General features: G+C 33.2%; 1 protein-coding gene and 1 pseudogene across 1 annotated transcript; one reads left to right on the forward strand and one right to left on the reverse strand.

Annotated features, from left to right (window-relative positions):
• Positions 1-16,801: 16,801 nt before the first annotated feature.
• On the reverse strand, positions 16,802-16,921 carry LOC114725040 (uncharacterized; annotated as a pseudogene).
• Positions 16,922-17,413: 492 nt separating this feature from the next.
• LOC114725030 (CCR4-NOT transcription complex subunit 10-like) lies at positions 17,414-20,090 on the forward strand. The gene is given in 4 exon segments (XM_028911486.1): positions 17,414-17,440; positions 17,871-18,783; positions 18,786-19,236; positions 19,238-20,090. Coding segments are annotated over 4 exon segments (1,926 nt in total). The 3' UTR covers positions 19,773-20,090.
• Positions 20,091-23,709: the final 3,619 nt, after the last annotated feature.

A 23,709-nucleotide genomic window follows, 5' to 3' on the forward strand; every position in this document is an offset into this window, starting at 1 on the left:
TATCACGAAAATGTTTTTATTAAGAATGTTATGAATATTGTCAAGAGCAATATTCAACTAAGTTAAATAAATCTTTGTACTAATTAAAACAATCACAACTTATGTGGTATAACCGTTTAAACAAATATCTGTTAGATGTAGGATATAAGAATGATCCAATTTGCCCATGAATTTTTATGAAAAGATTTAGAAATAAGTTTGTTATAATTGTTGTTTATGTTGATAGCATGAATATTATTGGAACTCCTGAAAAGCTTATAAAAGCTATGGATTGCTTAAAAAAAGAATTCAAAATAAAGGACTTGGGAAGAACAAATTTTGTCTTGAATGACAAATTTAATATTTAAGAAATGAGATTTTTTTTGTATCAAGAAACCTATACAAGAATGGTGATGAAGTGTTTTTATATGGATAAATCACATCCAGTATGTTCGCTAGTGGCTGTAAGTTCTTTGGAGAAAGACAAAGTTCCATTTAGACCTTAAAAAGGTAATGAAGAACTACTTGGTCCAGAAGTACCATATCTTAGTATAATTGTTGCACTTATATATCTTGCTAATTACATACAATTTGATATATCATTTGCTGTTAACTTACAAGCAAGATATAGTTCATCACCAACATAAAGACATTGAAATGGAGTTAAGCACATTCTTCGGTACCGTAGAATTACTATGGACATAGGATTATTTTATTTGAATGTACCCAACACTGACTTTATTGATTATGTAGATGCTGGATTCTTATCTGATCCACATGTCAGTAGATCACAAACAAGTTATTTGTTCACATATGGTGGGAGAACCATTTCATGATGATCCGTGAAACAAATTATATCAGCCACATCATATAATCATGCAAAAATTCTAGCAATATATGAAGAAGGTTGAGAATGTGTAAAGTTAAGATCAATAATACATCATATACGAACCACTTGTGGCTTGTCTTCCAGCAATATGATCCTAACAATTCTGTATGAAGATACTGCATGTATTGCGTAACTAAAAGAAGGGCATATCAAAGGAGATAGGACAAAACATATTTCACCAAAATTCTTCTTCACTCATGATCTCCAAAAAAATGATGAAATTAACATCCCGCAAATCCCTTCAAATAAAAATCTAGCAGATTTGTTCACCAAGTCACTTCCAGCCGCAATATTTGAAAAGCTTGCTCATTACATTGGATGTTGTGAACTCAGGGATGTCAATTGATGTTACAAGAGGGAGAATTAATATACACTGTACTCTTTTTTCCTCGTCTATTGTTTTTTCCCACTAGATTTTCTTAGCAAAGTTTTTAATAAAGCAGCATTGAATAGTGTATCATAGATGTGTACTCTTTTTCTTCTGCCAGATTTTTGTCCCGCAGGGTTTTTCCTAGTTAAAGTTTTTTAATGAGGCACATTCTTAAATAATAAACATCTAAGGGGGAGTGTGATGAATATTATCAAGAGTAGATGTCCATCTCCTCTTCCTCTTCAATTTCATCAACTCTCACTACTTCCACTAGGCATTAATCTTCCACTACTCCATTACTATCCACTATGCCTTTAATTTTGTAACTTACTCCCACTCACATTCATGTGGTTTATTGTTCATTACCTATCATTTAAGTATAAGTGTAACCTATGTGTAAGACTATACTTATAAATAGAACATATCATGTCATTTGTGTTGCAAGACAAGTGAATGAGTATCATTTTCTCATTTTCTTGTCTATATTTCTTCTCTAGTCTACTTTCTTTGTTTGTTAATTTCATAACAAAGAAACATTAATAATCTTTTTCAATTATAAATGTTGGGAATATAAAAATTTATTATAATTAATAATCTCTAACACAATATAATGCGATAGCTCTTCAAGATTGAGAGTATTTTGGTACTTTCATTAAAAATTATATGGTATTTAGTGAATTTTTAATATCAGTTCATAGGTATTTCTGACTCTTAATTAACCTTTTTATTTTAATTGGGGATATTTTGTTTCTTTCATTAAAAAAATCATGAGTCACACAACCCAAAAAATGGATATTAGTTAAATTTAACAACAGTGATAATTATTGATCTCTACTTAAATTTGGATCGATAGATTTGAACTCAAAGAAATTTCATAGCGTTGGTGAATTTTTGATATATTTTTATAGGTATTTTTGACCCTTAATCCTATAATTATAGATACACAAGGTAAACAAGTCATATGACTCATAAGTCATAAAAAATACTCCCCATCTCTCAAATCTTGTATAATATATGAGAAAACTTGTTAATTAATTACATACAAAAATACGTATTATTATTGGATTTGTACGGATGGTTCAGATTATGTCATGTGACTAAGAAATGTTCTAAAAATTTTCTACCACAGAAGAAAAGTAATTATCAAAGAATTATAACTAATAAGTGCCCTGATTTGGTAAAAAGGTTTTAACAAAGCAAAAACATTTATATCTTATTATCTATGAAACAGAAAGAACATGCAGACTAAAACAGGAAAATAAAACACATCCAGTTCAAGTAAGGCTGATTGTTTTACCCCAAAAAAAGAGAAAATCCTAATTAAATACAGTTAAAACACCAAAATTCAAATTCAGGTCTACACTTTCAATAAATTCGTAATTATATACAACTAATAAATTCCCAATTAGTGCTACGTAACTAGGAATTTCTAAATCTTGTTAGATGACCACATTGCCCCTCATTTTTCCCCCTCAAACCACCTCGTTTTCCCCAGAGGCAGCTCTATTTGGGTTTGCGATGAAAGCCACTTATAAACTGCTTATGGAGTTTAAGCACGATGAGTTTGTAATTGTAGTGTTTGGATTAGGAATGAGATAATTTGGCTTTTGCAAAAAAAGCCGCAATTATGTAGAAATTTGGTGCTTATGTTTTTTGGTTTTTGAAAAGTGAGGAGAGTAGAAGTTGAAAAAGATCTCACCTTTAAGATATTTACTACACCTTTGGATTCTTATTATAAGCTTTAAATAATTAATTTGCAAATAACAAAAAATTCTTAAAATTAGTTGAAAGTAGTAAATAGGTTATGAATGTACTTTTCATTTCAAATATACTTTTATAATAAATGAGAAAAAGAATAAAAGAAAATGTATGGGGAAATATAACTAGAGAGTATAATAAAAGAGAGAGAATAAATTATATATTATTTAATAAAATTTATGTTTTTTTGGGGTTATTTTACAACTAAACTTACTTTTTCAATAATAATCCTAACAACTCCACTTTTATAAACGAACTCATTTACAAAAGTCAATCTAAATATAAATCATATGACCTAATCTAATTTTTACTCAATCTAATTTTTTTTAAAAGTTAAATTAAAAATAAGCTACTTTTTCTACCATCACTTCAAACAGACACTTAAAGCCACCTTTACACTTGTACAAGTATATTAGATTGAGTATCACTAATAATATTGTTGGAAGAATGTGATATGAATGTCCTTGGGTTGAACACCTTTCATCCAACCACTGAAATTTGCAATGCCCTAGGGATCTTAAGATAAAAGTCCTGAATTGTACGTAACCAATATAAGAATGCTTGATTCAGTTAGTAATAAGTCGGCTCATAACTTAGAAATTTGTGAGTTCGAATCCCGCTGTTAATATGAAGATCTTATTAGTGGGTGATCTGTAAAGGTTCTCTAAGCCTAGAGATATGCCCTGACCCCTAGTGTGTCCCAAACACCTAACTTTTTTGTATAAAGAAAAAATATAATGATGATCAAAGGCAGCAGAAAAAGAAGTCTGGTCCAAATACATGAATCTTCTGCCATGAGAGAGCCTACAAAGGAAGATCATAAAGACAAATATATGCATAACAAAACATGGAGCGATGAGACGAACCTTTTCTAATAAGTATGCTCCATTGGTAAAGTTCTCTTTGCAGAGTGTCACATCCCGAATTTTAGGCCTAGAAGTACTAAAATTAGCCTGAAATGGGTAGGCTACCAGACTTTTTTTGGTAGAGGTCCCAGAGATTCCCTGGAAGGACAGCAGGATTCCCAGGAACTAAATCACAAAGGGAAAGTTTTCTGAGATTGAGAAAAGAGGAAGTTAGAGACTTAGAAGAAGTCTCGAGGCCAAGGAATGAGAAATAGAGATAAATGTAGGCCAAATACTATGTTAGAGGCCTTAATGAGATGAATTTTGAGGTTAAGCCAAACCAGGGACAAAATCGTAATTTTGTAAAATTTTGGGCTGGTAAGGGCAAAAATGAAAATTATGCCTGAAAATCCTAGAAAAATCCCAAAAAATGGGAACTGGTAGGTTAGGCCCTGAACACTTCAAAAAAATTTTAAAAAAATAGGAATAAGGTTCAGAGACCTATATGAGGCTAAAAATGATGAAAATGCCCCTAGAAGGAAATTGTGGAATTCTTAAGGTTTTGACTGATTTTGAATATTATTAAAAATGAATATTTAAAGTACAGGGAGGCATCAGATAATTGGAAGAAAATGGAAAAAAATACTTGAAAAATTATCACAGGTTTTAAAAATAATTCTATCCCCAGAAAGTGAAGAGGTTGGCTTTAATGGAATTTAAAGCCTATTTATACACTATCCGGGGAAAGTCAAAGTCAACTATCTAGAGGTTGACTTTTGACTTAAGAAAAATTAGAGAAATTTCCCATGATAAATAAATAGTAATGGCACCCGGAGACAGATTCTCGGAGTTGTGGACCGGTAGAAAGAATTCGATCAAGATCACTCCAAAATAAATATTATTAATTATTTTAATTATTTTAATGGAAGAACAAGGGAAGAGCATCACTCTCTCTTTGGGCATGTTATACAATGCCATATAGATTTATTTAAGGTGAGAAAATGGTACCACAACATGTTCCAGTGGTCCCGGATAAGTCAAGGCCCAAAAAAGTACCATATATGGTGCATAATAGTAAGATAGGTGGATGAATGCCTAAAGGTTGTATTTTGCACGAATTTTATATTAATTTCCTCCCTATTTTAATGCCAAAATGATGAAGGAATATAGAAGAGACAAGTGTACGGTTAGATGAGAAAAGAAGGTATTACGTGTACGGTTGGATGCAAGACGTGTACGGTCAGATGTAAGACACATGAACGGTTGGATTAAAGACATGTGACTTGATGATGCAAGCATGATGTCATCAAGATGATGTAAGCATGATGTCATAGGACACATATCATCACAAGATAAAAAGAGAAAACGGACGGTCCAGATCAAGCCACATATTTTTAAGATCAACAGCCCAGATTCAGTCTTGTTTTCTATAAATACCCCCTCGCCACCCCTCATTTTCTTGCAAGCCATGGACCAATGGGGAAACTCTTGCAAAATGAATTCTAGAGAGAGAAAGAAGAGGGAGAGAGAAAGGCCAAGCGGTCATATGCAAGATCAAGCTCCAAAACAAGGTATGTTCATGGTTTTTAATGTTGTTTTCACCACCCTTATTGTTGTTGAGCTTGGTTATGGATTTTAATAATTTTTGGGAGCTTGAAACTCTAGGGGAACATGCGGCACAAAATTCTTAAGAATAGAGGAAGATGAAATTGATGTTAGAATAATGTTTAAAGGCTTGAAAAGAACAAGAATTAAGTGGCTTTATATTGAAATTGATTGAATTTCATGACGATGTAACTTGAGTTATACTTCGGTCAAGGCTAGTTCATGGAGAAGGAGTTTGATTTTGATTATTTTGAGCTTGGAAATGGATTCTACATACAAAATTGTGTGGGAATAGCATGTGAAATTAATTTTAGAAAGGTTGGAAATCAAACTCAAAAGTTAGAAGTCACTATAGCTAAAAAAAAATAAAGTATTGATGTTGTTCATTACCATGGCTCTAATGAATGAATGGAAATGATGTGTTGATGCATCTAGGGTCATGAGACATTGAGGAAGATGAATAGCAAAGGTTGAGCAAGCAACCTTAATAGTTGGTAGCAAAAAGGAGCAAGAGGAAGTAAAGAGAAAGTTTAAAGACACAAGGTAGCAAACTTGACCTTACTCTTATATGCTTGGTATTTGCTTGCATGTATGACACGTTTCTATGTTTATATGATTTTATGAACTCATGTGTTGTGATTGCGAATGTGTTTCAAATATGCCATTGGCCTATGTGTTTTATGATAAATGCATGATGATTTTCAAACATGTCATTATGTTTTAAAGATGTTAAGTTGCAAGCATGTTATGAATGCCAAGCTTACCATATATGTTTGGGTGGTTATTGTTTGCTATTGAGATTTTTCCGAATCTCACCCCTCCCTAACCAACCATTTAGGTCAAGTATGATAGACAATGATTGCATGAAGGAGAGCATGAGAAGGAAGGAGAAGAAAGTGGAGAATTATTCATGTTAATGAATGAAGCTATTGGTTAATGTATGACTATCCTATTGTGTAAATTATATACAAGAATGCCAATGATGCGATGTATTGATTTAGAACATTTATGGCATGACTAAAAATATATAAGAATGAATGGGAAAGAGAAAACCCAAGTTATGCATGCCAAAGTAATAAAAAGAATTAAAGCAAGAATTGTTCAATGGAAAAAAAAAAACTTAGGTCTTAGAGCAATCAGTTTCCAGCTCGAGTTTAACCTATCAAATGTATAAGTCAGGTCATGAAATTTGGTATGGTTAAAGTAAGCACCTTGAGCTTTAAAACAAGTGGCAGATCACTTAAAATGGATGTGTGTGCCAAGAGTTATGTTTGATCGAAGTTAGGGCAGAGAAACTAGAACATATAGTTTTGACCAAATAAATAGTAAATTTCAATGAATAAACTATACGAATTAGGTAAGGATAAGTCCATTTTCATATTTTTTTTTCTATAGAGAATTGAAAGAGCTTCGAGTAGAATTTTGGAGTACCTTAATATGATTTTTATAGAATTAGTTATGATTTTTCAAAATTAGACCAAAAATATGAAATTTAACCTGTGAACAATAACCTGAGAACTAATTGTAAATTTTCAATCTACAGGCTTGGCTCGCAAATCGCTTAAAATGTAGTGCTTCCAAACACGTATTCTGAGGGGTTAAAGGAAGGATATTTCACGAAGAATTCAGTTTCTCTTTGTATCTTATAGAAAGGATGTAACTAAACGGATAGATCATACAAATCATCAAGCCAACGGCTATCCCCAATTTGTATACAACCGAAAAACTTAAATAATTCTATTAAATGCTAGTAATGAAGATTATGGAAAGAATATTATATATAACATAGCGAATTCATCCAACAAACGGTTCTCACTTGGATCACAAATTATATTAACTATCGAGGATGATCCTACATACACCAAGCCAAAGAAGTCACTTATCTTGATGAAAGAAGCATGATATTGCGTTAGGCATTTAGAAAATATTTTTAGTGCATTAAGAAAGAAACTTGCTGATTGCTTTATATGATTACCTTTTTACTGGTGACGTACCTAGCTTGCCACCTAAATGGCCTCCAAGATCTGGACTTTGTAACTCTTCTTGAAAACCTATAGTAGGTTTGTCTCCAAAGAACGATTAAAGAGCAATCGCTAAAGGAAGGGCCAAAATCTGACAGCAAATCCCCATATTTCCCAAGCTCGAGTAGAATTTGAACTCATTATTGAGCTTCCAATTTAGTATATCTTGATCTGAGTGCCAATAGTTTGGTTGGAAATATCCCTTGGACAATCGGGATCTGCTCTTGCATGGGGAATAATTTAGGAGGTGTAATAGCTAAATCTCATTTCAGAAAACTCTCCAACTTGAGGACTTTATCAGTCTGCCAATTCATTAACCCTGCAAACCAGCACTAGATGGATTGCCCCATTTCGCTTGCAATATTTTAACATGGCTTCTTGTATGGTGGGTCCCTTTTTTCCTAATTGTCTCCATAATTAACAACACTCAAATTTGGGAGTGTTTTCAAATGAGATTTAGCAATTACAACTCCTAAATGCAGGAGCAGATTCCAATTATCCAAGGATATCTTCAATAAGCAATGCATTGGCACTATGATGAAGATATACAAACCGTGAAGATTAAGCAATTGAATGTGACCTGCTTCATTACTGCAATGAACTCCTTTCCAGTTGCAACAATCTTCATGATCTCCATCTGATAACTTGTATGTAATGGAAAAAATCTCACATGAAGAATTATCAATACGATGCTATGTTTTAGCAGCCGCTTTCGTGGTGGATTATGACTATGAGACCCATTTATAGGGTTGTCTTCCTCCATCAATTTTTTACGGTAAATGTAGCGTGACGCTGATGCTTACCGGAAAAGTATTAAACATGTAAAAACAAAAAGAATTATTAGTCGCACAAAAGGGAAAGAAGATGCATGAGAGTGGAATCTGGGAAAGTAAAGGGGAAAGATGAAAGGAAGGCTGCCACTGAACCTCCATTTCCATTCTCTTATGTGAGTTTGTGAGCTAGCAGAATGGGGAAAATGGAAGAAGGAAAGAAGAAGACGAAAGGCACACGTGTGAGTTTGCTCCCTTTCTTTTGTTAGGCATGGAGAAAATGGAAGAAGGAAAGAAGACGAAAGCCATAGAGCTGAAGAAAGAAGAAATATGAAGAGAATGGCAAAAATTAGCATGTGATGTGAGAGGGTGTGAAAAAGATAAAAAGGTTGGCTTGTGTATTTACATAGCAATGGTAGTGTAGGCGTGGGTTGCAAGGTAAGCCTGCAAGTGAGTTGGTCTTCAGCCAACCTCAGTCCGCCTTGGATTATTATTGTTATTGTATTTAGAGCACTTATTTTTTAAACTAAAGCTTAATAAATTAACTAAGTAGCCGTCCCTAACATTAACAATGTATAATTTAGTAGAAAACACTAACAAATTATTCAAAATAATACAAACGTTCAAATAAAAGTATAAAACATCTAATATAACTAAAGTCTAAATTTGATTTGTTTATAAAAAAAAAGTTCTAAATTTGATTTTCCAAACAACTGAGTAATATAATTATAACAAGTAATGAATTTCTTTTTTTCTTTTTAAACAATATCCTGGTTAGACCGTGGATTGATGGGCTAACCTATTATGGGTTCATACTCAAGCAATGTGAGCCAAAAGGCCCACTTCCAATGGGGTTGGTTTGTAGTCAACCCAAACTCTTCATTTTTTCGCAGGACAGCAGGTTGGGCCCGGAGACCAACCTGTATTGCACCCCTTTTGTCTTTTAAAAAAGATTGACACAAGAGATGGTGACCAGTAAGTGTACTCAGAGATCCAAGGATTTAATCAAGAGGAGATTTTTAAATCAAGAGGAGATTTTTAAATCAACAGAATTACAATGAGTGACCTTGGCCGGAGCATTATACATAGATAATTCTTACATATTCTTTTCCCTCTAAAGGGTTAAATTTTTTTATATTAGTTAATTAACTGCAAAATTATAAAATTTTATTGATCACCATTTTGCAAAATAACTTTATTCAAACTTTATTACTATTTTTCCACCTTGTTTTTGAAAATATTTGAAATATTTTTTTATTTCAGCTAAAAAAAAAATAGTTACTTATTTATGTTACAATTTGTATTCTTAATTATAAACTTCATTGCACGTCTATGAACTTAATTATAGACACTTGTAAATAAAAAGTCTCCATTCAGAACATATTTTTTACATTAAAGTTAGTGAAAATGACTTTTATTTTAATTTAATTTTCCTAAGCAAAATTGGATAAAAATCAATTAGTATAATATAATTTGTATTTGGATAATATTTTGTAAAAATGTCAGTAAATTTTGAACTTGTTTGGATGCAGCTGAAAAGCATGTTTAAATGTAAAATGTTTAAAAAAGACATGGAATTTGTGCGTGTATTATACGTATATAATTTGATTACTTTAAAAGAAATGTTAAAATTAAAATTAAAATAATTAAGAAAAATCCATATCCAAGTAGGTCAGGCTAGTCACAGGCTTAATTACAACCTCTTCATTTATCTGAACATTAGTACCCTTTTAATATTTGACGCCCAACCTATTCCTACTTGAGCAAAATGTTCTAGGCATCTATATATTAGACTTGTTTCCTTGTTTACAATGGAAGTAAAAATGTGAGATACAATCCAAATTAAAAGAGAGGAAAATTACTAATTGTTGAAAAGCAAAAAGAAGTAAAAATGTCAGACGCACAAAATGGAAGGGGAAAATAAATGGAAAGATGAAAGGAAGGTTGCCATTAGCAAACCTCCTTTTCCATTTCTCATGAGAGTCTGTTAGTTAGCAGAACGGAGAAAATGGAAGAAGGAAAGAAGAAGAAGAAGAGGGAAGGCATACATGTGAGTTTCCTCTCTTTTGTTAGCTAACAGAATGGAGAAAATGGCGCGTAGCAGAAAAGAAGAACGCGAAAGCCACACAGCTGAAGAAAAAAGAAAGATAGAGAGAACCAGCAAATATTAGTACTCCTCCGTTAAGACCCTTATACACACTAGTATAAGGGTCTTATATTTAGGATTGGAGGAGTATATGTGAAGCACTATAGAAAAACAAGCAAAATTTAGTATGTAATAATGTGAGAGGGTATTGTTTAATTTTGAGATGAAAGCTTCAAGTTCTTATTCTTCTTTCTCCAGCAGCGTGGGGAGAGGCTTCAGAGAAGAGTTCTAGCAAGGAAGAGTCACTGGGTACCGTCTAGATATTGTGTGGCCCAAAGGGTTCTTATTAGGGAAAAAAAAAAAAGAGAGAGCATATATACTAAATTGGGTTTAACACAAGAGGCTAGTTCCTCATAATGTGACAAATTAATGTTCGAATTCTCATTGGGAGAGGTAACCACATTTAGTATCTGACAGTGTCTCGAATAGAATTGCCTCCAATAGGAGGATATCTATGCTTTAGTTTAAAAAAAAAAAGATTCTAAGTTCCTTCATACAGGCCTAATAAAAAAATGTCCAATATCGTTTTTGTCCATACCATATAATTCTTTGGAAACTGAAGTATAATTAACAACTTCATTAGAATTTTGAAGTTGAATTCGGACTTCCATTAACAAGTTTGTGCTGGTGATTAATTATTTATTCCTGCTGCCCTAGTCCTTTCTTTTGTATAGGTTGAAAAAGTATATCTTGCTGCTCTTGCCATTTCTACTTATATGCTCAAATCCTTCATGTGAAAATTTGTAGCACACATTAAGATTATAAAAACTCTGTTTTTCGCATGTTTCAATGAATATTCACAATTCTATTTTCATTTTTTTCTCGTTCCAAACATCATGGGCCTCAATTTTCCTTCTTCCAGCACGATGATTTTTCATCAATGGCTCAAGATGATCAAATCAATATAAAACGGCTAATGGTTAATTTTCTCTCATACATAAATATTTGACAAATTTCATTTCTGCCTCAAGCATACTTGTAATTATCAATCTAATGTAAAACAGTAACTAGTAAGTATATACAGAATCAAAATTAAAACAGTAAATATAAATTATTCGAAGCCGAGCAACCTAGTTCGTTTCATAGTATGCCCCTATTTGACCTACCAAGTTTATTCGGTTCCTCTTTGTATCCAATGGAAACATATAATTGAACAGATAGATCATACAAATCATCAAGCTTACAACAAAAAAACTTAAATTGCATGATTCAATGCCAGTAATGAAGATCGTTGAAAGTAACATTATATTATATGTCACATGGCAAATCCATCCAACAAACAGTTATTACTTAGCCTGGATCAAAAAATATTAACTAAAAAGGATGATCCTACGTAGACCGAGCCAAAGAAGTTACAGATCCTGCAAGAAACATGATAGTGTGTTGTGCATTAAGATAATATTATCTCCGGTTCTTAATATAAGAACTAACTGACTAATTTGAGTAGATTAAAAAATTAAGTTAAATTAGTTATTTGTAATAAATAAATACTCCTCCGGTTCTTAATATAAGACATAATTGTTGAGTTGATTTTAGTCCTAAATATAATACCTATTGCTTATATTTATCAATTTTTTCTAAATTACCCTAATAGATACTCCCTTAACCATAATCAAATAGAAGAAGGAGAGAGGATATTAAGGAAAATGATTATGGTGTTTTAGGAAAAACATGTCATATTTCTTATAATTAACTAACTTATCTAACTTTTTTAATCTAATCAAATTAGTTAAATAAGTCTTATATTAAGAATCGGAAGAGTATTATTTTTCCTAAAATATCCTTGCTAGTCTAGTGTATTGGCTAAAACTACTATTATTAGAAGGACTACCTTAAAAAAAATAAATAAATATGAGAGAGAAAATAGATTGTGGTCTCATATTAAGGACTAAAATAAAAGTTAAATAAGGTTTTATATTAAGAACCAGGTAGTATATTTTTAGGGCATCAAGAAAGAAACAAGATGACTTCATATATCATTACCAATCTATTGGTTAGGTACCTCTAAGAGATTATTCTGTCTGTAACTCTTCTTACAAGCCTAGAGAAGGTTTGCCTCCAGGTGCGACTGAAGAGCAATGATCCAAGGAAGACCGGGAAGGCTGCCCAAAATCCAAAAGCAAATCCCTGTCTGAAGCTCAAGTGAGATTCCTGGGGGAAATGTGAGTCATCATCTTCAAGATCTCCATCTGATAATACGCCACACAAACTTAAACTTGCATGTAACAAGGTCTGCCATGGACATAATGCATGGAAAAACTTCCACACAAAGCCCGTTATAGTGACAATATCTTCAATACAAGCTCAGAATTAAAGAATTATCAATACGATGCTCTGTTTTAGCAGCCACTTCTGTATTGGATCATGATACCGTATTAATAGGAAAAGTATTAAATGTGTAAAAACAAGAAGTAAATAGTAGTCGCACAAAAGGGAAAGAAGATGCATGTGAATGGCATCTGGCGAAGTAAAGGGGAAAGATCAAAGGAAGCTACCATTAAGCTTCCATTTCCATTTTCTCGCGTGAGTTTGTAAGCCAGCAGAATGGAGAAAATGGAAGAGGGAAAGAAGAAGACGAAAGGCACACATGTGACTTTGCCCTCTTTTGTTAACAATGGAGAAAATGGAAGAAGAAAAAAAGAAGACGAAAGCCTCAAAGCTGAAGAAAGAAGAAATATAAAGATAATGGCAAAGATTAGCTTGTGATGTTAGAGGGTGTGAAAATGGCATACCGTTTCTCTGCACCAACCTCCCCATTTTGTCACATTTCCCAGTTTGCAGTGTTATATGCGATAGTGAAATGATTATTGGTACAAAATGGCATTTTGGGTATAATGTTAGCAATTAGCATGATCACATTTAATTATTAATATTTTTGTTGGCTATTTATTTTTTTGCTAGTATGAATGGTGCAAACCTCCGATCAACGTTCGCGAGGGCGTGTTGAAATTGAATTTGATTGTGATGATATTCTTTAATGTAGAAGTGAACTGAGATTCAATAAATTTAATTTGAATGTGTGGTTTGACTATTTTTAGTTTATTTAAATTTGAATTTGTAACTGTGGAAGGATTTTTTAATCAATATTTTAATATAGATAAAATAGAAGTATGTTAACTTAATGATATGACACAGTAAACACTAAAACCCTTTTAAGAAACTTATGGTACGGGGGGAATTAGTCACTACTATTACTAGGAGTAGATATCATGAGCTTAACCCAAAAAAAAAAAAAGTAGTTCCATTACATTTGCAGGAATTTGGGAGATGTCAAAAGCCTCAGAGCTGAGAAAGAAGCAAGATGACTGGCAAAAATCAGCATGTATGTGATGTGAGAGGGTGTGAAAAAGCTATGGCATCCAGTTTCTCTCCCCTAATAACCTTCCCATCATGAGGGACATTGTTTTGTGATGAAGTTGAAAGCTTTGGAAAACCCTTAAAAAAAAAAACACTTTAACAGGTACTTTTATGTAGTAAAAAAAAACTTTTTTTTTACATACTTACACGGCATAAAGTCACTTAAATTGAGTTAAATCAAACTTTTCATTAGTTAAATGACTTGTGTCATATTGGAGATACTAAAAATCAGACCATCAATAAACTAGTCGAGGTAATAGTTCAACGGTTAATGATTCAGATCGGAGTCAACTTAGGGTTAGACCGGTCATGATTAAAATATTCTTTTAAAATAATAAGAATAAAATTGAAAGCATTAAAATATAAAATATAATTATAAAAGAAATGTAAATAAGCATTTCCAATAAAAAAAGTGAACAACCCATTAATTTACATAATTAATAATTTTGTTGGCAAAAAAAACATAACTAATAATTTTATATTAGGGAAAAAAATCCTCCATAGTCCACACCCTGCACTTGGCGCTAATTGAGTATATAATAATAATAATAATAATAATAATAATAATAATAATAATAATAATTTCAATTTTAACATGTCTTGGGACCTGAAAAAGCAAAACGTGGAAGGGTGAAAATGGGCTTCAGTTGAAAAGTGTGAGATGGGAAAACGTGACATATAACCATTGAATCATCTTCTTTTAATTAAAAGTAAATAAATTATAACCATCTCTGATAACCAAAAAAAAAAAAAATTATAATCATCCATTTCATATGAAGGGCTATGATACAATAACTTCTTTTCTGCTGGTTAAAAAAAAAAAGTTCTTTTCTAAGTACACCCCTTTCAATTTCAAGCTACGGAATCTACAGATCTTGCGGTCTCTTGCAGATCTGGTTGGATTTAGAAAGTGGAAGAAATTGGGGAGGGGCTCTGGTGTACACCAAGCGCCAAAAAAAAAAAAGGATCAAGACAGATGATGAGGCTAAGAGTTTGACTGGTTTTTTCTCTCTCTCTTTTTTTTCCTTCTTCGTTCTTCTTCGACTCTCTCCATTTATTCAACTCTTCTTCTTCATTTTTCTAACGGTATCTTTTTTTCCCCCCCAAAACCTGACATTTCCATCATCTGGGATCTCAAAAAATTGACTTGGTAACTTGCCTTATCTGGGTTCCGACCGAGTCACCCCCAACTCGCAACGGGTTGTTTTTGCGTTGGGGTAGAAGCTTGACCGGACCAAGCAAGTAACTGAGCAGCTGGTTTTTGGGCCAACCCAGCCGGTCCGGTCTGATTATCAGTTTCACGCTCTTCTTCCTCTAGGATTGTGGGAAAATGTTTCGCAGAGTTCCAAGAAGAGAGGGTCACTGGGGGCAGCTAATCAACAAGCGTAAAGTCGTACATCTCATGTTTTTTAGCCTTAAAGCAGCAAATACTTCATACCTGAAGCAGCATTTTCCATATTATAGATTATAGATTGTTAAACGAAACATTAAGAGTACTCATACCACTCATTTGTCCTCCATTCTCGTATATTAGGAATATATTAAATTGATAAAATTTTTCATATTTATCCTTATAAAAAAGGATTGGGTGAATGTACAAAATATCTATAAACTTATATCAAAAGTACATTAACCACGATAATTTTTCTTGGAAGTATAAAAACACTCGTAAACTTTAGAAATAGAAATAGGAGAAAAATGACATTTTGGTTAACAAGAGTCAACATCGGTTACTTTTCTCCGGCTTTTGCCAGGTGGTGTTCAGGTGTAACTTATAATCTGAAAGTACGAGGATATCCCCTACTAAAAAAACACCTTCTGGCATCTCATAGGCTGGCCGCCGGGCGGCTCTTACTGAAATAACGTCGGTCCATCTTCCTGTGCAGCTCCAAGATAAAGAACGGCTAAAAAAACAAAAAAAGGCCATCCCGGCCCATTATATATATAAAGAAAAAAGAAATTTCGCCCCATTTCCTGTAAGTTTCTCAAGCAAGCGTCAGCAAAATGGGGGAGCAAGAGAGTAGTAATAGCATCCAAGGGACTGACCGAAGTGTTATTTTTGCTCCTATTTTTAAAGTTTATAAATACTTTTATACATTCAAAAAAAGTTGTAGTGTTATGACGGTAGATTCACTTTTAATATAAGTTCATAGATACTTTTATATCTTCATCTAAAAAAATATTGAAAAAAATATGTTATGCATTTTGTCTCATGTTTCTTTTATTGTATTCAACAGAGTTAAAATTTTTAAGTTGCAGCAGGTAGCTTAATCTTTTCCACATCTTTTGTGCCATATGCATATATATAAGTTCAGCCATTCGGAGAATAAGTTTTTTGATTTAGAGATAGAAAACCATGAAGAAGATTAAAAACAAGACTAAAGCACAGGCACAAACACCGAGCGGTAGTTTTCATTTTGTATTTCACAATATTCTTTTCACACAACATATGGGACTTCTAATTTATTACTACTTCTGATCCTTAATATAAAAGTTAACTAAATTTTAAAATATTGAAAAAATTAGTTGAACTGATTATTTGCAACAAATATGTGTTGGTTTTCTTAAACTTTGGTTTTTTATATTGTGTATTCGGACTACTTTTTGTTTTTGGTAAAAATCCCTTACAATTAATAGGAATATTATTTTTTAAAAAAAAATAAAATGAATTGAGGTATTATATTTAAAATCAAATTTAACTTTCTAGCTAACTCTTTTTTTTTTTTTGTCAATATAACTAGCTTTTATATTAAGAAGCAAAGACAATGTTGCACTAATTTATTATAAGCTCCCCTAGCTTACATTTTTTCTACAGTATTGGGCATGAAGAGGGGGGGGGAATGTTTCCAATAGTATATCTTTCAAAAAATCTTTAAAGACTAAGCATCAATTACTAAAAGTGAGACCCGCAAAGACTAAATTATTCAACCTCCAACGCCACAAACATAACCCTGACACAAAAATTATTTTGTGTTTTTTTCTTTAGAAACAAAACAAAGTTGTAAATTATTATGCCAGTTATTATGTAATAAAATACCTATTGTATGACTCAAATGTGGCAACCCACCAAGAGAGGTGCGGAACCCTCCCAAAAGAGGTGTGTGCCACTTGAAGCAACAAGCACACAGTATTCTTTAGTAAAAGGCAAAAGAATAGTTCGCTCTGTGCCCAGTGCGTGGCCGTGTGCTTCCCAACGTTGGCTTGCTTTCTTCTTTATATGCCTTTGTTATGCGAACTATGTGCCTTCAAACTCGCAGTATGCCTGTATTTTAACATACCAAAGTGTATTCGGTTTCTCTTTATGTCCAACAGAAATCATATAAATGAACACACAAGTCATACAAATCATCAAGCTATCAGCAATCCCTACTTTGTATAGAACATAAAAAACTTAAAACAGTTCGATTGAATGCTAGCAATGAAGATTATTGAAAGTAACATTATATTACATATAACACAGCAAATTCTTCCAACACACGGTTTTTACTTGGATCACAAATTATTAACTATCAAGGATGATCCTACGTACAATAAGCCAAAATAGTTACAAATCCTGCAAGAAACACGACAGTGCGTTAAGCGTTCAGAAAATATTTTTAATGTGTTAAGAAAGAAACATAATTACTTTATATGATTACCTATCTATATATTGGTGACGCATCTTGCCACATAAATGGCCATCTTGGTCTGGGCTCTGTCTGTAATTTTTCTTACAAATGTGTTGTAGGTTTGCCTCCGAGTGCGATTAAAGAGTAATGGCCCAAGGAAGGCCCAAAATCCAAAAGCAAATCCAAATCTCAAGCTCAAGTAAAATTCTTGAGTGAAATGTGAGTCATCATCATCTTCATAATGATCAAATGCTTGAGGTGTAGGTATTTCATCATCAAGGCACTTTTTGTCCAGTGGTGCTCCACAGAGATCAAGATTCCCCTCATATGTGTGCCTTTTGGCATTTTTCCTGAAAGATGATTGTTTGACAACTCTAATACACTTAGGCGATCAATATGAGCAAGACTTTGTTAGTAAAAGATTTTTCTGGGCATAAAATGAATGAGGGCTTATAGAATTTTTTTTTCCCTATTTAGCTTTTCAGAAGTGCGAAGTTCTGATGGGGGAATCTGTTTTATTAGGATGTTTTGTCTTATTTGGGAAGGGCATTTGGTGCTAGTAATGCCAGTCAGGGCGACAATGGAAACATAGCACAACAACAATCTGCAAACCTAATCACCAAGTCTTCATCAATCCCTAGTGATCCATCAGCCGCAGATACATCTAGTTCTGATCTGGGGCCGAGCGCTAATGCGCCTAAAAATAATCTGTCCAGGGCTTTTTCTGAAGAGGCTCTTGATTATGAAGCCATGATACTGGATATGCGTGGACAGAATTTAACCAGCCCAGCTGGTTTATCCTCAAATGATCTATCGAGGGCATTGGTTGATAGGTTTTCTATCGTTGAGTTGAAGCATAAATTCCAACTTTACAAGGTTGAATTTTTGCTGCTAACCAGGAATTTGAAGCTAGCCAAACGTGAAGTGAAGCTCGCTAAGGACATTGCACGTGGAAGAGATTCTTCAATGGCTCTTCTTTTGAAATCTCAGCTTGAATATGCTCGCCATAACCACCGCAAAGCAATCAAGCTATTGATGGTATCAAACAACAGGACAGACCCAGCATTTTTGAGCATTTTCCACAACAATCTTGGTTGCATTTACTATCAGCTTGGGAAATACCAGACATCATCTTTGCTTTTCTCTAAGGCATTGACTAATTGTTCATCCCTTAGGAAGAACCAACCGCTAAAGCTGCCAACCTTCTCTCAGGATAACGCTCTTCTTATAGTATATAATTGTGGTATGCAGTACTTGGCCTGTGGAAAGCCATTACTTGCTGCTTGCTGTTTTCAGAAGTCTAGTATGGTCTTCTACAATAAGCCTTTCTTGTGGCTTCGGCTAGCTGAATGCTGTCTGATGGCTTTGGAAAAGGGCCTAATTAAATCAAGCCGTATTTTACCAACAAGATTGGAAGTTGGAGTTCATGTTGTTGGAAGGGAAAATGGAGGCAACTTGTACTGAACAATGAGATTCCAAGAAATGGATGTGCAGACTCGCTTGACAGAGATGATTGTCATCTCAAAAATGATGTGCAGCTGAATTTATCGTTGTCTCTGGCCCGGCAGTTCCTGTTAAATGTCCTGTACTTGATGGATTCCAACAAGACGGATAATTTAAAGTCTGGCTTGCCTTTCAATTCGTTAAGTGAGGAAAATCATTCAGGTGATGTGTCATCCAACAATTCAAATAATAAGAATTCACTCGGAATCGATTTCAAGGCATTTTCATTAGCATTAAGCTTAGGTCATGCTAATTCAAACGGAGACGTGAAAGAGCAAAAGGGAGGTGCTAATCAGGAGGTCATTCAGAACTCGCTGTCCTCTTATGAAGATATTTGCAGAAGAGAAAATTTATTGATTAAGCAGGTAGCCCTTGCTACCCTGGCAGTCAGTTGCAACATCTCTTCTGGAACTTCCAGAATGCTCTAGAATTTATCTCTTTCTAGGCCATGTTTATTCAGCAGAGGCACCCTGCTTGCTAAATAGACCAAAGGAAGCTGCCCAGCATTTGTCAATTTATATGTCTAGGGGATACGCTATTGAATTGCCTTTCAGTCGAGATGACTGCAAGAAATGGCAGGTGGAGAGAACTGCTGAATTTGAAGACGGAACTGCAGGATCTATGCCAGCCAACATTTCTTCATCTGACGATTCTCAACGTATGGATTTTCTTAAGCCAGAAGAGGCCCGTGGGATAATTTATGCAAATTTTGCAGCACTATCTGTAATGCAGGGCGAGTTAGACCAAGCCCATCAATTAGTTGCCCAGGCGTTATCCATATTGCCAAACAGTCCAGAAGCCACAATTACTGCAATTTATGTAGATCTCTTGCTTGGTAAGCCGAAAGAAGCTTTATCCAAATTAAAACAATGTAGCCGCGTTATATTCCTTCCCAGTGCCATTACATTGAATAAGTCTTAGAGTCTGTTGTATTCATGGGCTTTATCATTTTTGCCTGATCTTCTCAGAGCTAGTTAGCAGGTAGCTTAATCTTTTCCATAGCTTTTGTACCATATATATAGGTTCAGCAATTCAGAGAATAATTTTTTGATTTATTCCTTTATTATGATTTTCGAATTCAAATGTACGAGTCTCATTCATAGGCGTGGTGGCTGTCTTTTAATTTTTGCTACTGCCACCTTAGAAATTTGAGGTGTAATTTTTTTTTTTGGTTGAGTTGTGCTTTACAGGCTAATTTAGTTTATATTTAAAGTAGAGCTCGTGCTTACATCGACAAAGAACAGGAAATTTGATAAGTCTTGTTTGAATCTAATTCCATCCTTATTTTTTGACATCAAAAGCTTGATCGTGTCTGATTCTTGAATCCCGTTTAGTATCATTCTGATATGATGTATAGATTGATCCAATTTATTGTTGCATTTCCCAATGTGCAGTGTTATATGTGATGGTGATTATATCTTGGGAATGATATGTGTGATACTGATTATATTTTGGGAATAATGTTGGCATGATTTTATTTGACTATTAATTATTAGTATTTCTATTAACCATTTATTTATTTTTTTTGTTAGCATGAATGCTGCAAACCTCTAGTCAACATTCGCGGGGAATCATGAAATTGAATTTGATTCTGATGGTATTCTTTAATGTAGCGCTTGAACTGAGATTCAATAAATTTTATTTCAATGAATGTTTTGATTATTTAGTTTATTTAAATTTGAATTTATGAGTTTGGAAGGATATTACACTTATTTGCAATCGGATATTTCAACATGAACACGTTTCAATTGTACACCTTTGGTATACAATGCATTTTCTCAAGTAATTATCTGGTGCAGGAAAAAAAAGATATAATTCATTTTGAATGAACAAGATATTGAGGAATTGTCCATATGTAAAATCATAATTATTGATATAGGCCTTTTTCATATAAAAAGGGAATCTTTTGTTACACTAGAAACAGAAGTGATGTCGATTAATAAGGACCTAATCGGAAATCACTTTTTATAGGAGAGCTGTCAAATTATGTTACATGTCATTCTATGTGGATATAAATTTCAAAGTGGGATCCCCCCCCCCCCAAAAAAAAATTCTAAATGGAATGTTGGCCGGAAGTGAATTGGATTTGGAATTTGGATATATATATCATATTTTTATTCAAATCAATTAATTTCTCATATCTGTTTTGCCTTAAAAAAAAAAACTCAAAAACGCTATCAGCTAGCCCAAACATGTTAATTTTGATGACGTCTAATGCCCCGGTGCTTTTTTGATTCACTGGCCCTCACATTCGTGCTTATTCTATTTTAAGGAAGTGCGCTCTTTTTCATGTTTTTTAAGGAAAAAAGACAGTAAAATATTCTCAAAATTACTAAATAACAAATTAGGGTAGATAAATTTCAAAATCCCAATTCAGACCCCAAGTATCATTTTGGAATTTTCAAATCTTGTAAAATGATAACATTGTCCTTACTGTATGTGATTACTTCCATATAGCTATTGACTACTCTATTTTAACTATTGACTACTTTTGTTTTCAAAGTTCCGATGAACATTTTTATATAGCTATTGACTACACAAGAGTAGTAAATTGCATTACTAGAGTAGTCAATAGCTTAGCAAGAGTTGTCATCAGAATTAAAAAATAAATGTAGTCAATAGCTAAAAAAGAATAGTCAATACATAAGAAAGAGTAGTCATTGGAACTCCGCTGACCAGTCACTGGAGTTCCGGTAACGTGTCATCAGAGTTTAAAAATAAATGTAATCAATAGCTAAAAAAGAGTAGTCAATATATAAGAAAGAGTAGTTATCAGAGCTCCGACAACTGGTTACCGGAACTCCGGTCGCCGGAGCTCCAGTGGTTGGTTGCTGGCAAGGTCGTCGACGTCGGAGCTCCGATAGCCGAAATTGCTGATGTGGCAGTATTTAAAAAAAAAAAGTTAAAAAAAAAAAGTAAAGGACACTTGTGTAATTTTACCAGATTTGAAAATTTCAAAATAGTACCTGGAGTCTGAATTGGGATTTTGAAATTCAAATACCCTCTTTTGTCATTTAGTAATTTTGAGGGTATTTTAGTGTCTTTTTCCTTTTTTTAATCTGACCAATTTTTTTTATTTATTATTTTTATAACTTTTATTAGGTTCGCATTTGTTTTGCCAATCAACTGATGGAATTGACAGTGTTAAGGCCATTTTAACAAAATTAACATCATTTTCAAGTTACCTCATGTCATTCTAAGTATTTTTCAAAATAATACTAGCATTCTAGACGGAACCAATAAAATGGACAGAAGACCAAGAAAATTTGGAGATTAAAACAAGATTAAAGCACAGGAACACGGTGGTAGTTTTCCTTTTGCATATCACAATATTCTTCTCGCATAACATGCAGGACTAACTAATTTATTAATACGGCTTAATTTGTCCTAAATATAAGATTTATATTTAAGACTGAGATAGCATTGCATTAATTTATTATAAGCTCCCGTATGGTTGAAAAGAAGAGAAAGAACGGTCTCCTACAGTATATCTTTGCCAAAATATCTTTTAGGAGGGAAATCTTCAACGAGCTTTATTCAAAACCATATAATTCTTGCGAAACTATAATACTCCTCTAGTCTTTAATATAAAACATATTTAATTAATTTGATTAGATTAAGAAAGTTAGAGAAGTTAGTTAACTATAAGAAATATGATATGTTTTTTCTAAAACGCCATAATCATCTTCCTTAATATTTCATCTCTCTCTTTTACTTGATTATGGTTGAGAAAGTATCCACAAGGACAATTTAGAAAAAATTAATAAACATGAGAAATAGGTTTTATATTTAGGACCAACATCAACTCAATAATTAGGTCCTATATTAAGGACCGGAAGAGTATAATCAACAACTTTATTACACTTTTGAAGTTGATTTCGGACTATCATTAACAAGTTTATGCTGGAACTTGAAAGTACATCTTGCTGCTCTTATTGCCATTGCGACTTATATGCTCAAATCCTTCACATGAAAATTATTAGCACATAATAAGATTATATATAAAAAAAAAATCTCTGTTTTTCCCACTGCCACAATAAATATTCATAATTTCGTTTTTCGTTTTCGTTTTCGTTTCCAAAAGTCTGGACTTCCATTTTTTTTCTTTTTGTCTTCAAGCATAATGATTTTCTTCAGTGGCTCAAGATGGTGAATTCAACACAAAGCGGCTAATGGTTATTTTCTCATATATAAATATTTGACAAATTTCATGTCTGCTGCCTTAAGCATACTTGTAATCAACAGCTTAGTACAAAATAGCAGCAAGCAAGAATATATAGAATCAAAATTAAACAGAAACTTAAATTGTTAGAAGCTAAGCTACCAAGTTTTGTATAGGGTACCCATATTTATCCAATGGAAATCATATAACCGAACAAACATTCATACAAATCATCAAGCTATCAGCCCCAGTTTGCATACACAGAAAGATTTACAAGGCAATAGAAAAGCAATAGCTCGATTGAATATAATGCTAGTAATGAAGATTATTAAAAGTAAATTAGATTACATATAACATAGCAAACTCATACAACCAACAGTTTTGACTTCGAATCACAAATTATTAACTACCAAGGATGATCCTTCGTACATCAAACCAAAGAAGTTGCAGATTCTGCAAGAAACATGATAGTGCGTCACATATTTTGAAAATGTCACTAGTGCGATAAGAAAAAATACATTATTACTTTTATTACTTTATATGATTACCTATCTGTTCGTGAGGTACTTTGCTACATAAATGGCCATCAAGATCTGGACTCTACCTGTAACTCCTCTTATAAACGTATAGTAGGTTTGTCTCCAAGTGCGGTTGAAGAGCAATGGCCCAAGGAACGCCCAAAATCCAAAAGCAAAT

The sequence above is a fragment of the Neltuma alba genome, unplaced genomic scaffold, assembly GCF_004799145.2.
Source record: "Neltuma alba isolate B1F8T4 unplaced genomic scaffold, ASM479914v2 tig00012214_pilon, whole genome shotgun sequence".
Taxonomy (NCBI): domain Eukaryota; kingdom Viridiplantae; phylum Streptophyta; class Magnoliopsida; order Fabales; family Fabaceae; genus Neltuma; species Neltuma alba.